Raw genomic sequence first — 16017 nt, forward strand, 5'->3', positions numbered from 1 at the left:
GACCTAGGGCATAAAGAAAAAAAGTGCTTCTGTTTCAACAGAAGTTTGACTATTCTCATACATAGGCGAACCGTAGGATCACAGAATTTTAGGATTGGATCTAAGAATGAACTAGTACAAAACCAAATCCCTGATCTTTTCAGTAGGAAAACTAAGGTTCTGTATTGTTAGGTGTTCCCCTCCCCCCACCCCCAAAAGATGTGCAGCTAGTTGGTAATTAAACTTGGAGTAGAAATGAAAAGAAATATCAGTTCCCGTGTCTGTCTCTTCCATCAGTATGGGGATTAATTTAGGGTCTTTAGGTGGGCTGGCAGAGCTCCCTTCCTGGCTTCTCACAACAGTTTGTAGTTCCGTGGAGTGAGAAAATGATAATAAATGTGAAGAAACATAATTTTTGTGCTTTATTTACTCCTTTTGCTTAATAGAGAAAAGATCATGCCAGAAAAGGCTGGGAGAATCCATTATTTTTGACCTAGAAAACAGAAGTTGGAAAATAGGGAAGGGAATGTTCCTTTTCAGGAGGCCTTGGAGAGTTGGTGAGAGTTTGAAGTTAATGGAAACATTTTGACAGCATGAGGACATCGCGTGTGCTCATTGGTGCTCCGAAATGTTTATGAGAAATCTACTTACTTTTGGCAAGCAGTGTTGGGGAGATACTCTGTCTTCGCTGCCTTAAAAAAATTTGGTTCCTTGTGAGATAGGGAGGGTGGGAGGGAGGCTCAGGAGGGAGGGAATATGGGGATCTATGTATGCATATGGCTGATTTACTTTGTTGTACAACAGAAATTAACACAGCATTGTGAAGCAATTATACTCCAATAAAGATGTATTTAAAAAAATAAAAATGCACAGGGAACTCTATTCAGAACTCTATAATGACCTATGTGGGAAAAGAATCTAAAAAAAAGAGTGGATATATGTATATGTATAACTGATTCACTTTGCTGTACACCTGAAAATAACACAGCATCGTAAATCAAGTATACTCCAATAAAAATTTGAAAAAAAAAAATTTAAAATTAAAAAAAGCTACTCTAGCAAAAGGAAAGCAAATGCTGTTTCTAGGCAGTGCCTGAGAAATGTTTGTAATGTTAACCAAAGGATCTTGGTACAAATATGTCAGTATTATTTTAGGCCTTGTTGACCTATTGCTACGTATTCTAGACAGTGTTAAAGAAATCACCCCTAAGGTTTGGGTGAGTAGATGACATTCCTGGTCAGAGGATTTTATTGTGATATTCATACTGGACAATTGGGGAAGATCTTTTAAGATATTTCGTACTGCCCCAGTGGTGATGATGATGATGATGTTTTTTAATGTAGATCAAAACGTACTCAGTTTTAAGTGAATTCCATTTCTATGCCAAAATCTGTACTGTAGCAAGTTTGCCTTTTTAAGCTTTATGTTCTTATTATGTGTTCATCTTAAAAATATATATTTTTTGAATGGAAGGACAAGTGAATGGCATTAATTCCAAACACTGATAAGTATGAAGAGTTGAAAAATAACAGGCTTGGAAAAAAGCCCATTAAAGGAAAAAAAGAAAAAATAAGTGACTCTTCAATCCTAATTCTGTCTTGATGAGTAATAAGCAGTATGGCCTGGGTGCAGGTAGATTTTCCAGATAACTCCTTCACACTTCGTGGTACTTTCTTTTATTTTCGGATATTTTTCATATTTTGAGTTTCCCAATGGATTAACTATGTGTATGCCTTTTTTTCCCTTTTTTAATCACAGTTGCCTATGTTTTTCTGATTTGTAGGAAGAAAAAAAGAAGTTTGACAAAGAGACAGAAAAGAACTATAGCCTAATTGATAAACATTTGAATTTATCAGCAAAAAAGAAAGACTCACATTTACAAGAGGTATTGTTTTTATTTTTCTGTTAACTTGTTTCTAAAATTCAGTAATCAGTGCATGTCTTTTTTTAAAAAACTGTGCTTTTCTTTTGAAAACATTTCATCTAGGGTTATTAGAGGTGGAAAAAATGACCAGGTATCACCATGAAAAAAAGAGCTCTTTTGGAACAAGACGTAAAATAAGACCTCTTAGAGCGATTAATGCAGTGTGGATTCATAGTATTAAAAGTTTTGGTTCTGAGTATATTTTCACAGGAACAATCATTTTAACTAGCATAACTGAGAACAGATATATTATTTTCAGGAATAGATTCATTAATTGGCTTTCATGATTTCTTGAAGAAGTGAATTGAATAAGCTCCTATACCATTTGGCTTTTATGTGAAGGCAGCATTAATCTTAACACTGAAGATTCAGGAGTTTTCACCTTCATTGGAAAGAGAGCATCTGTTTTACTTGTGTTAATAGACTCATTTTTTTGTTTTTGGAGGGAGCTGTATGTAAGAAGAAAGGAATTTATATCTTGTCTCTCATTTTCTCTTTCTGTTTCTTAAATCCCCTGCCACTTGTTTTTCCTCACTCACACACTTGAATGGAAACTCAGTTGTTTACAGTTTGGAACATATGCTATCCTTAAACATAATGCTGTTTGCAGATGTAAGGATCTTGACTCATTCCACAAAAGTGTGATTTTTTTTTCTTCCATTTGTGTATTTTTAAACACATAAGGAATCCGGCATGATGTGCCATTATAATATACACTTAGTGAAATATCATCAAAATGACAACATTGTAGAATAAACCTGGGTTATGTTTAAATGTCACAGATTTAGTTGCAAACTCTGTGTGTGTGTGTGTGTGTGTGTGTGTGTGTGTGTGTGTGTGTGAGACGGGGTTATTTTGACATTACCTACACGTCACGTTTTCTTCTGTCTCGCTAGTATTTTTTTTTTTTTTTTTTTTGCGGTACGGGGCCTCTCACTGTTGTGGCCTCTCCCGTTGTGGAGCACAGTCTCCGGACGTGCAGGCTCGGCGGCCATGGCTCACGGGCCCAGCCGCTCTGCGGCATGTGGGATCTTCCCAGACCGGGGCACAAACCCGTGTCCCCTGCATCGGCAGGCGGACTCTCAACCACTGCGCCACCAGGGAAGGCCTCGCTAGTACTTTTGACGACGTTTAGATGGCATTTGACGTTCTATAACAGAGAGAGGCCCTTTTGTACCATTTGGTCCTCACTCCAATACTGTGGGTAGGGCTCCATTCTCTCCTCTTCCATATTATGTAGGAAACCATGCACTTGTCACATGTGCCCCCTCATCTCCTACCCTCTGTCACTTTTGAAACGACAGCTGTTGCTCTTTGAGGCTCTCTTTACGGTAGCAGTTTTCTACCTCTCTTCTCCCCTGATCTCTGTTTTCAGGTATCCTGAAGGGATTTTCATGCGCCGGGTCAGTTTCCATCTCCACCTCACTATCTAATGAGTATCACTCTACCTGTTGTTTAGGCAAAGTCTGTAAAGTCAGTCTTGGCCCTTTCGCTCTCACCCCACATCTAGACCAACAGCCTATGTCTTCTTTAGCTTCAGAATATTCTCGGAATATGGCCAGTTCTCCTGACTCCCCACCCCTGTCACCCGGGCATCTCTCGCACAGATTACTGCAAAGGCCACCCTGCTTTCACCAGGGTATCCCTACAGTTCATTCTCTATACAACAGTGGAGTGAGCCTGCGTGTTGGTCTTCTTCTCTAAATACTCCTAACAGCTCCCTCTAGAGGCCCTGGGCCCATCCTGCCTGCCCTCACACCCACATGGCTGCCTTGCTGTGGCTTGGTTCCATGCTGAGGGCCTGTGCTTTGTTCATCCTCCTACCAGCTCTGCATGCCTCACTCCTTCAAATAGTCTTCCAAAGACTCTCCACTCAGACTTCTCCTTACTAGAGGCGTTTTCCAGCCACCTTCTTTAGTGTCCCCCTTACTCTCCTTTATTTTTTTTCATACTCTGACAGCCTTTTGACTCACTACACATTCCGTTGTTACATGGCTTCTTCCCATAGGCTGTAAGCTCCTTGCAGGCAGCAGCTGTGTTCTGTTCAGCACTCGGTCCTCAATAAGACTCGTCAGGCAATAGGCACTTAATAAATATTTACCCAGTGAACAAGTGTGAAGATTGTGAGCTAGGGCTTCGACAGTTTCATCATTCCCAAAGATAACTAAACTCCAGGTGGGAAATTTGAAGAGACCCTCAAGGAGAACCATTTTAGTTTCACTCAAATTACGTATTCTTGGCTGTCCTGCTCTGTTTGCTCTTTACAAACATGCAGACTCCCACCTGACCTAGCTTTCTGTTGCAAGCGTGAAGGCCATAGAAGGGGGCTGCTCTTTAATGGGAAAAAGGTTAGATTTGGGTTTTGGTTCCTTTTGGCAGTGGCTAATGCATTGCTAATCTTCAGTAAATTGAGGTGCTCAAGAGATTAATAAAGGTTGCTGAGGCTGGTACTGAACAAAGGCATAGAAACTTGTTATCTATTCTTTCTTCTTGTTTCCAATGAAAATAACAGGAGGAAATGATGGCGGACACCAGGCTGGCAATTTTAGTAATTCTGTTAGTACCTTTACCTGTAACTCTGTTTATTGGGCACAGTGGCTTCTGCCTCCATCACAACCCGAAATTCTAATTAATATTTGTACTAGAACAAGAACTGGATATTCGAGAACATTCCATGACTGCTGATTTTTGAAGTATATTTTTGTTTCCTGATGCGAATTAAAAATTGGCACTTGCCATCTGTCTCTATAAGGATTAAGTCACTAGCCTAGCTCTGAGGAACTAACTGCTCCAGGGCTATAGTCCTTGTTTTGCCCCAAATCAAACTGAACTCACAGCTCGCACGTTGTACATTTTTTTTAAGTCGACACTGAGTCGTCAAATAATTATGTTTTAGTAAATATGACCAGAGAAATAGATCTTTTGAATACCTTTGTGTGAGTGATTGACTTCCTTTATGCATATTAACAGCAGGAATGGTCAGAAATGAGATGATAATCAAATTGAAATTGTATGTTTGTTTAAAAAAAATGACTTTTGCTTGTCCAAATGTGTGTTTTCCAACACCACCAAGCAACTGACTCAACTCTGACACTACCTAGAGACGCATCAGATCCAACAGGTTAAGGGCTCAGTTGGACAAGATTGCCCCACTTCTGACTAGCAGATGCAAGCTATTATCTATAGAATGGATAAACAACAAGGTCCTACTGCATAGCACAAGGAATTATATTCAATATCCAGTAATAAACCATAATGGAAAAGAATATGAAAAAGAATGTGTATGTATGTATAACTGAATCACATTGCTGTACACCAGAAACTAACACCTTGTAAATCAACCATAATTCAGTTAAAAAAAAAAAAAAGACTACCCCACTTCCGACGTCAGTCCCAAGTCCTGGTTGTTACCTGTGCTTCTGACTGGCTACAAATAAGAGGTTCCTGTGTCCCCTTCCTTGCTAGAGTGGCTCACAGAACTCAGAAACATTTAGTTAAGTTTAGCAGTTGATTATAACAGATAATATAGAGGATACGGGTGAACAGCCAGATGAAGAGGTGCACAGGGCGGGGTCTGCAAGGGTCCCAAGTGCAGAAACCTCTGTCCTCATGGGACTGCGGTACGTCACTCTCTAGGCAAGTGGATGTGTTTCCTGTTAACCTGAAATAAATAGTCTGCTGGGTATTTCTCCAGCAAAGATGGGTTTATTCGTGATCAGCGGAGAATTGCAGTTTGAGGTCTGCAACCACGGGGAACCAAGGGCAAGTTTCTGCACGGTAGGGGAAGGAGAACACTTTCGTTGAGAGGGAAAGAGACTTGAGAGGGCTGCAGTAAAGAGTCCCTGGCTTTTCTTGGGCTGCGTCCTAGCCAGGAAAGAAGAGCCGTCTTTCTTCTTGTTGGGCTCTGCGATGGTCTGAAGCCATGTGAGCTCCCCCTGCTGGTGAGTTTTCCGTTTGTTAATTCTTTACATTACCAACCTGGAAGCTCATGAGCTCTTGTTCGAGGGTTGTTATAGAGCTTCCTCTGTTGTGCTCCCCCTTCCCGGAAATGGGTGGGTAGAGCCTAAAGTTCCAGCCCTCTAATTAATGCTCTCTTGTGGCCCTACCCTAAGTCACCTCATTAGCATAAACTCAAGTGTTCTCCAAAGGGGCTCCTTACAAATGACTAGAGACGCTTCTCTCGCTCAGGAAATTCCAAGGGTTTTAGGAGTTTTGTGCCAGGAACCTGGGACAAAGACCACATACACTTTTTCTTTTTTTTTGTTAAGCACTGCCTCTATAAACTATTTTCTTCACTTAGTTGTTTTTTTTTTTACATCTTTATTGGAGTATAATTTCTTAACAATGGTGTGTTAGTTTCTGCTTTATAACAAATTTAATCAGTTATACATATACATATGTTCCCATATCCCCTCCCTTTTGAGTCTCCCTCTCACCCTCCCTATCCCACCCCTCCAGGCGGTCACAAAGCACCAAGCTGATCTCCCTGTGCTATGCGGCACATACTTTTTCTTACATCACATCTATAGCGATTGCCTTTTAGACTGAGTCAGGCTAAAGGACGGTGCTGCTAGGTATAATTTGGATGTCTGTGGCATTGTTGTAAATTATGGGTTAACGGCAGTTCCAGGGATTCTTGTGATTGATCACGCTGCACCTGGCACAGTGGTTCTGAACACCCAGAACATTAGGAAGCTGTGGATAGAAGCTGACCTGCCATGCCGGGGTAATTGCAGTAGCACAACCAGGCGAGAGAATCCACTAAAATTAAATTAAAAAACCACCTTGGTAAATCTGACCCTGGTGTCATTTTCTTGAAGGACGTTTTCCAGTAACAATAACATGGAAAAATCCACCCTTAACCTCCCCTATCTCCATTTTATTAAATACTCAACACACTCACATTGTTTTTCCTGGGAGTTGTGTCTGGTAACTGCTAGTGGCTGAACTCTCCATTTCTGGATATTAGAGGCATAAAAAAAATCATGATTTTTATGAGTGTTAGGTAGAGATTTTCATTTTGGCTTAGTAACAAACACTCTTATTATAGTTAAACATTACTTTAATTAAAAAAGGATATGATGCCCCCCAAATTATTACCTGTTAGATAAATACTTTTTCCCCCCAAATTAAAAACATTTTGTGGTGGTAAAATATACACAACAAAGCATGATTTTACCAAGTTCAGGCATGCAGTTCATTCAGTGTCATTAAGTACAGTCACACTGTTGTCAATAACCACCACATTCCAGCTCCAGAGCCCTTTCAACTTGAGATACTGAAACTCTGTGCCCATTAAACACTAACTCCCCAGCCCCCTTGTGCTCCCAGCTCCATGACGACCACCATCCTACTTCCTATCTCTCTGAATTTCACTGTTCCGGGTACCTTATATAAGATAAATCATACAGCATCTGTCCTTTTGTGACTGGCTCATTTCACTTAGCATAATGTCCTCAGGGTTCATGCATGTTGTAGCAGGTGCCAGAATTTCCTTGCATTCTGTGGCTGAATAATAGTCCATTATCTCTGTAGACCACATTGTGTTTATGCCTTCATCTGTCGGTGGACGCTTTGGTTGCTTCTACCCTTTAGCTGTTGTGAATAATGCTGCTGTAAATGTGTGTGTGTCCAAGAATCTCTTTGAGCCCCTACTTGCAGTTCTTGTGAGTATATACCCAGAAATGGAATTGCAGGATCATATGGTCATTCTATTTTTAATTTTTTTTTTTTTTAGAGAACTGCCATACTGTTTTCCATAGCAGCTGCATCATTTTACATTCCCACCAGCAGTGCACAAAGTTCCAGTTTCTCCACATCTTCACCAATACTTGTTATTTTTCTGTTTTTTTTTTATTTTGGTGGGGGGAGATAGGGTTTTTTGGATTATTTTCTGATATTTTTTGTTTTTTGTTTTTGATAAGTGTGAGGTGGTACCTTGTGGTTCTGATTTCTATTTCCCTAATGACAAGTGATGTTGAGCATCTTTCTCTGTGCTTAGATATGGCCTGTTTGGAGAAATGTCCAGATAAATACTTCTGGACATAAAATTAGCCGAGTTAGGAAATACAAGATGCCTTGTAAGAACAGTTCTAAGGACCAGAGGTTTCTCTGCTGTTCCTCTGTGGAGCCATCCCCTCTCTCAATTCCCTTTTCCCTAGTTAGACAAGAGAAGCTGGAACCTTTCTTTGGAATAGTCTCCTGACCATCTGGTGCCTGTTCCCTCCCAGGGGACAGGACATGGTAAGGACTTAGGAGAGTGACTGCCTGCAGATGGGCTTCCAGCCCAGGCCTGTCTGCAAGAACCGAGCTCTTGAGGTGGTGTCGCCACTTCCTCACCTGCTGCCCTCACTCCTGAGAGCTGTGGCGACTGGAATTTGCTCAGCCCTCCTTCCCAGGCCACTTCATTCTTAGGCGATTTGTTAATGGAAATAATGTTTATGTAATTTGGATTCTACACGTGCGGTTCCACCTTGGGTGTCAGTTGTGGTTGGGTAGGTTTTTCATGAAGTGCCTTTTACTCTTTGATCTTCTGTCCTTCGGGGTCAGTCTCATCGCAGAGAGCAGGGGTTTGCAAACTATTTCTGCAGAGAGTCACTTAGTAAATATTTTAGACTTTTGAAGATCACGAGGTAGGTCCCTGTTGCAACTACTCAAGTCAGCCGTTGTAGCCGCAAGTCTACACAGAAGATGCATAAAGGAGTAGTCCTGGCGCTGGTCCAGTACAACTTCATTTGGAATAACAGGCAGCAGGCTATATTTGGCCCATGGACTGTAGTTTTGCAGACCTCGGGCAAAGAGTTTCGCTCCGAACCACCTCTAATTTGACTGGCCTCCATTATTTTAACATAGGCAGATATCCAAGTGGAACAGAACCGGCAACACTTTTACGAACTGTCTCTTGAATATGTGTGTAAGCTTCAGGAAATCCAAGAAAGGAAGAAGTTTGAGTTTGTGGAACCCGTAAGTATAAATAGCAAGTTGCTCTGCTGGTTGAATTTCGTGATATAATAGGAATGTGTTTCTTTGAAGATCTAATTTATGGTTGCCAGAGGCTGTGGTGCATAAACACGAAGCAAGATGTCGTAAATTGTACACAGTACACCCAGAGCCATGAAGTCAAAGAATCACTTCTAAATAGTGGTTCTCGGCCTTATTTGCACAGCAGTGTGTAATGAGTATTATTCCTTTTGCTATATGGTCTCAAGGACTCTGCAATCAGGTACAATTTGTGCCATCCTAGCTGTAACTCCACCCTTTAAAAAAAAGTCCCCATGAAAGAAATTATATTGGAATGTGAGTGAGCGTGAGATATTTATGGGATAATCTTTATTCAAGTTTGTTCTAAAGCAAGTGCATCCATCCAAGCCTTGGTGCTTTCAGCAATTATTGGTAACCAACTATTTCTACTACAATTCACAATGCTTATGCAACCTAAGTTAAGAACCAGTGTGTGGAACATTTGAAACTATTTTGTGAGTTACTCTGACATTTCTTTATACTTATTTTAGAAACACATGATTTTTTTGTGCTTATATAGATGCACTCTGAGAGCTTCAGTTACTTATATGTTAACATATCTACGAATATATGTATCTTCTGAATCAAAATATAAAGGGTATTTTGTACTGTGGGTTTTAGCAAAAAAAAAACAGAGGTACACTGAGAGTCATGATTGTCAAGATTCACTTTAATTTTAACATAGACTATATTGCATGTGATTTTAAAAAACAGCTTTATTGAGATATAATTCACATGCCATACAATTTACCCACTGTGTGTATGATGCTGAGCAACAAACCAAAAAAAAACAAGTAATGATTCATTAAAAATTAGCATTCGTGGAAGCTATGGTCCAGTGGAGTAATTGAATTACCCTAAATTAAACAATTAGAGAAAACCTTCTTAAAGCTTTCTTTTTATGTGAAATCATAATAATGGCCTACATTTTATTTACTGAGCATTTACAGTGCTCAGTCATTGTTCAGGTTGTTGTTCTAAGTACTTTTCTGTGATCATGCATGTATTCCACACAGTACCCTACTGAGGAGATATTTTAATGAGCCCGCTTAGCAAGTGTAGAAATTGAAGTCGAGAAACTTCAGTAATTGGCCCCAGTTGGGAATTGACCCTTGCTGGCCACTTGACGTCAGAGTCCCAAATTCCTTACCATTACGCGGTGTGACATTCTGAAGACAGTGAATCTCAGGATTTCCTTAACCCTCACCCCAAATCACTCTTACTCTAGATTTTCTCACATGTGGGGGAGAAGCAGTGCCCTCTGATCAAGAGGGGCAGGTGGAGAGCTGGTAGGAAACTCAGGGCTTAATTACTGTCCTGCCTCTGCCCCTCTCTGCTCCAGTCACTGAGCATCCTTGTCAACAAAACAGAGAGGTTCCTCGGCACTGGATGCCCTTCCAAAGAGCCTTCAGCTCTTTGATCTGTATTTCACTTTCCTTATAGGTTCTATCGACCTATAGTGGTAAGGTTTCAATTATAAATGAATATAGGGATTCTCTTGACTAAAAAGGACAAGTGGGTGATGTAGAATTCCATTTCTCCTAAAAGCTGTCTAATGGCTCTGATATTTAAGGAGAAAATCACAAATCCTTTTATTTTTTATAGGGACCAATTAATGAATAATAGGCAGTTCGATTTAGTTGAATTCTAGTGAGTTTCTTTTAATTATTGTACTTCGATGGAATCATAATGAGATGAGGCAAAACACGTGGCTTTTTCATTTATTTTTTTCACTGAGATTTTTTGGGTGCTAATGTCGCCTTTTCTCCTTTGTTTTAGATGCTGTCATTTTTTCAGGGAATGTTTACTTTCTATCATCAAGGCCATGAACTTGCCAAAGACTTCAATCACTACAAAATGGAACTACAGATCAACATTCAGAATGTAAGAAAACGGAAGCTTTCTCCTGAAAAAGATGTTTGAGAGGTGTAGGTTTGATTTCTTTGGTGTATGAAAAGCCTTAAACGAAGACCAGACTGATCTGTTGGTACCGAGAAACTGAGGTTACGCTGCCATCTTCTGGTCAGGTCTTGGTGTAACAAACTGTTCTCCAGCTAAGGGAGGCTCTGAATTCTGCTGCAGGCGGCTGTTTTTTTTTTAAGAATTCATTTCCTATAATTTATTTTTCTTCCCTTATTTTCAGAAAAGTCATGAAGTATGTTTTTACAATCAGAATTTCACATAATTTGCCTTATTTTTTATTTTTCCAGTTTTATTGAGATATAATTGACACACAACACTGTGTAAGTTTAAGGGTTACAGCTTAATGACTTCACTTATTATATTGCAAGATGATTTCCACATAAGTTTAGTTAACATCTATCACTTCGTGTAGTTAAAATTTTTTTTCCCTTGTTGTGATAACTTTGACTATCTACTCTCTTAGCAACTTTGAAACAAGTCGTGTGGCAGTGTGAATAGTTATTCTGCACTTTGTGAGGCAGTTCTAAGGATAACCTCTGTTGTGTAAGTCTAAGTCCGCTCTGTATGAAACAGACAAAACAGTCCTCCACTTTAAATTTAAGGCATTTCAATTCTAATTTAAATTTCTTCTGTTACTTGTATGTCTTATTTGATATTTATTCCCAGAGAGGCTAACAGTTCCAGTGGAATTTCTTTCCTGTGTTTTGTGCCTGCCTATTCACTAAGGTATTGGTGTTCACAGTTGCTGTTGGCCCTTTATTGTTTTCCTGGAAAATGTATGGTTTCTGTTAGGTCTTGGATAAAGAGTTTTTTTGAGAACTATTAAACAGTATAATGTATGTGATTTTGATCAGAAGGTGGTAGCTGTTTTTCCTTTCAACACTTTTGTTGATTTTGGAAGTGTCCTCATTGAAAAGCTATTCAAGTTATGTTTAGTGTAATTTCAAACCTTGTTAAAAACACAGTGAGTGAGTGTTGGGACAGACTCTCAACTCATCCTGAAAGACATACAAGGAGAAGGATGGGGATCTCTGTGCTGTTTGCTACCTGACCTTCAACTTCTTATAATCTTAGAAATTGAGGACTAATGGTTTTTGTGTAGATTTTGTTTCTAAGTTATTTTGGTATAGTTCCCTACATTTGAGAATGTAGGTAATGAAATCTCTTGTGTTTTGTAATTTATGCGTCAATTTGTATTTGAAGATTCTACATTCTGTTCAGTTAAATGACTAAAAGAGTAGATTCCTCCCTACACCCTCCAAGATCAGTGATATAAGGTAACATACTTTAAAAATATGTCAAAGTGTATATGTGTAGATTAGTCCTAACTGCAATAGTGTCTCTGTAGGTAGTAGAACATTTAGTCTAATGATGCTGTGATGTATTAGAATACTTCTGAAGACAGCAGAACACAGCATTTGTGAAAAGAACATTACATAGTTTGGAAGATTAGGTTATAATCCTGATTTCCACCCCCCTCCACTAACTGTATAACTTGTGTCTGTACCTTATCTGTCAAGGACAGGGCTGGCCTGGATGAGAACCTTCAGGCCTAACTGATCCATAATTTGTGTAAAATGAGGAGGCAGGGTCCCTTATTCAAAAATGAAGAATTTCAAGGCAGTGATGGCAGAGCATTAGATCAAGTGTGCGACCTTCTGAGCGCAGGGCTGTGGGTGACGGCATGGGCTACCTGCCCGTGAAGCCAGCCGGGCCTCAGAGTCTGGGGTGAGGTATGGGGACACATCAGCGTCTCCTGGGGGCTCCAGAGAAACTGTCCATGTACAGCTTGCTTATGTGGAAGTTCAGACCCAACCTGGCATCAGGGGCCTATAGTTACCTTAAATACACCAAAATAATTTCAGCGAGATTCAAGACTTAAATGGGAGTGAGCAATAATACTCAGGCATGAACTATTGTAAGCAACACTTGAAGACAGCCTATCATTTGAAATGGGTCAGCTGGTTAATGGAATCTAACTTAGTCTATTAAGAACCTAACACACATACTTGGTAACTTTCATTTCCCATAAAGAACTGGGCGAAGAACAAGCTACTGGAAAAAATCTTTTCCTGTGTCCTCTGGAACTTCAGGATTGTCATCAGGAAGTTGCCTGGGGTCCTCCACCTCTCTGCCTTTTGTTCTGGCTCTTTCTGAGGCTGCTCCTGCAGCTCTGCAAGTAGAGGCTCTGCCTTCCGCCTCACCTTCAGTGTTGAGGACACCTGATCCGGAAGTCGCCTGTGCTCTTTACTTTTGCTTCTGGCTCATTCTTTGCCCTTCAGAAATACCAGCACCTTTGAAACACATGCCACTCATTCTACCTCACCTGCTATATCTCAGTATTGCTGTAATTTACTACTTTCTTGGCAGTTTCTCTCATTCCCTGAGGATGTCAGCTTTTAGCATATCGAAGGGAAAGTGTTGGCTGTATAAAACTACATATTACAAAAATCCCAGCTGTGTGTTACCTTTTTTTTTAACTGAAGTATAGTTGATTTACAATGTTGTTAGTTTCAAGTGTACAGCAAAGTGATTCAGTTATACATACATATGTATATATCTATTCTTTTTCAGATTCTTTTCCATTATAGGCTATTATAAGATTTTGAGTAGAGTTCCGTGTGCTACACAGTAGGTCCTTGTAGTTTATCTATTTTATATATAGTAGTGTATATATGTTAATCCCAAACTCCTAATTTATCCCTCCCCGCCCCTCTCCCCTTTGATAACCATAAGTCCATCTTCTACATCTGTGAGTCTATTTCTACGTTGTAAATAAGTTCATTTGTATTATTTTTTTTGATTCCATGTATAAGCAATATCATATGGTATTTGTCTTTCTCTGTCTGACTTCTGTGTGTTACTTTTTATGCTATGCATATTTATGTATTGAAAGTAACATACCAAAATGTTGAAACCAAATCTTAGAGTTAACTATCTGTGCACTATAATGGTAGAGATAATTTTGGTCAACTCTTAGGTATTTTACTATAGCAAAAAATGACAAAAACCATTTTATAATCAGAAAAAAGGTAAAAGTTATTTAAAAGTGAAAATAACCTATTTTTGCCCAACTGGTTTCACCTTTTCTGTTGTAAAAATGGTTAGACCTTTTTTTGAGAGAGATTCAGTCTTTTTCCATTTTCTATAATCTAGAGTAATTAATGGACAGCAAAAAAGAGCAAGATGGTTTTTAAAAAAATAGACTTTCCAGAAGAATGTAAATTACATCAAAATTAAAGGATATTCAAAAAAACTAATTTAAAATTTTTGTGATCTCTATCCCCAAAGGAGACTAGAATAGAATTCTTCTCAGGAAGAAGTAGAATCCTAAGAAATTTTAGGGATTCCGAAGGAGTACCCAGAAGATACTAAGAATGGTGAAGAATAAATTAAGGATATGCACAGATATTTTTGTTACAGTTTTGTGAGCAAAGTAGAACACTAAAGTGATAAACTATGTTACCAAACAACAACAACAACAACAACAAAACGATTGGAAGTGACTGTGTAAAGTATGAACATGATTGTTTCTGAGAGATGAGTTTCTGGTCACTTTTAATCTTGTTTATACCTCTTCCTTTTGCCTCCAGGCAGGGCTGTTTGTGCTGTCCCCCTCTCTGTTGTATAATGTTGTGAATTAGCTTTTATAATCCAAAAAAAAATTTAAAAATATACTTTCTCTTTCATTCAGATAAAATTTTAGTTTGATATTGAACATTCTCTTTTTTCCTTTGTTAGGGAATAATTGTCACTTTTCAGTGACTTAATTGCAATTAAAATAATAATAATAATGCCACTTACATTTATTTTGTTACCATGTGCCAGGTGTTACCTATGTGCTTTTCTTTGGATTGTACACATTTAGTCTTCAAAGGTGTCCTATGATGTAGATTTTTTTATTCCTACTTCACAGATGAGGACCATGAGGAAAAAGAACTTGCTGAAGTCATACTGCTTTAAGGCCAGGGAAGCATTGGAACTTGGGCAGGCTCATTCCAGGGCCCAAGGCAGCTGCTTTCAGATTTAGTGTTGTTGTAGAAATGGGTTCACTCATGGTGTATCTGGGGTCAGTAAATATAGGAGCCGGGGAACATCCTGGCATGGCCATTTGGCTTCCCTGGACCTTAACAATTTCTGGGTAACATGGGAGTCCCTTTCATGGTAAGATCTCAGATTTAGGTACCGATGGTAAACCTCAGCTCACGTCTGCCTCTCAACAGTTCTAACCGGCGTTCCCCTCACTCCCATGGAAGGTGTCCTTCGGGGGTTTAGACTTGATCACCTGTTGACCTGGCATCCGCTGCACTCCATTCCTTACTCCGTCACCTCCCCATTCATAGGGCACTTGAGGAGATGTTTGAGGACTGCCGTGAGGGGTGTGTGTTAGCACCCTACCCCTTCTTTTCTGTTTTGTGATTTGGGGAGGTTACTAAAGCAGGCTGCAGGGGGCCCCCCCTGATGTTTTACAGCTGCTTCGGGAAACCCTCTTTATATTTTTAATTATCCTTTTGCTCCCTGAATGAGGTCATGGGGCCAGGATGGGAACACTTAAATGAAAAATGGCAATCTGTACTTGGAATTAGCCTTTGCCATCTGCCTGTAAAGCTTTACTTCTGGGTAAAACTTAGTGTGAACAGTGCCTCCTCTCCCCCGTCTTTCTTTCCTCCTTAAATATGGGTGTGAACCTGTGCTAAGCCTGACCTGCCAGTTTTGTAAAGTACTCAGATGTGTCTGAATTCCAGCTTAGTCTCCACATTGAATCCTCCTCCCCCCAGTAGGTGATGTGATGAAATATTTAATTTATAAGACTTAAGATTCATTGGTTTGGAAATTTGTTTATTTATCAAAGCATGCAAGGAAAGGAAATACAGCAATGTTGTTTTATAAGCATGGGAGAACGCTAGGCTATCTCGTAGGTTATTGTGAGGATTCAAGCACCGTAAACTGCTCTCAGTCATGTCATTCACAGTGTAAACACTCTCATGTGACCTATGGTAACACTTAAGGTCTAACATTATTATTATTGGATGATATCTTCCTATTCAGCCAGAAATTAGAATTGGAAATTGCTAGGTTCCAGCCGCTCTATTATTTGTGCTCAGATTTTGAGAAATGTAATTTTCACCCTCATTTGTAATTTGCCTAAAATGATACATTACAAAATGTA

General features: G+C 39.5%; 1 protein-coding gene across 2 annotated transcripts in view; it reads left to right on the forward strand.

Annotated features, from left to right (window-relative positions):
• ARHGAP10 (Rho GTPase activating protein 10) overlaps nt 1-16017 on the forward strand; it is a 333769-nt gene that overhangs the window by 118360 nt on the left and 199392 nt on the right. For both annotated transcript variants that reach the window (XM_081245305.1, XM_081245304.1), the window contains exons 5-7: nt 1764-1865; nt 8757-8867; nt 10704-10808. In XM_081245305.1, the coding sequence (XP_081101431.1) occupies nt 1764-1865; nt 8757-8867; nt 10704-10808 (318 nt within the window). The remainder of the gene's footprint in view (nt 1-1763; nt 1866-8756; nt 8868-10703; nt 10809-16017) is intronic.

Source organism: Mesoplodon bidens (genome assembly GCF_964165515.1).
Source record: "Mesoplodon bidens genome assembly, chromosome: 1".
NCBI lineage: Eukaryota > Metazoa > Chordata > Mammalia > Artiodactyla > Ziphiidae > Mesoplodon > Mesoplodon bidens.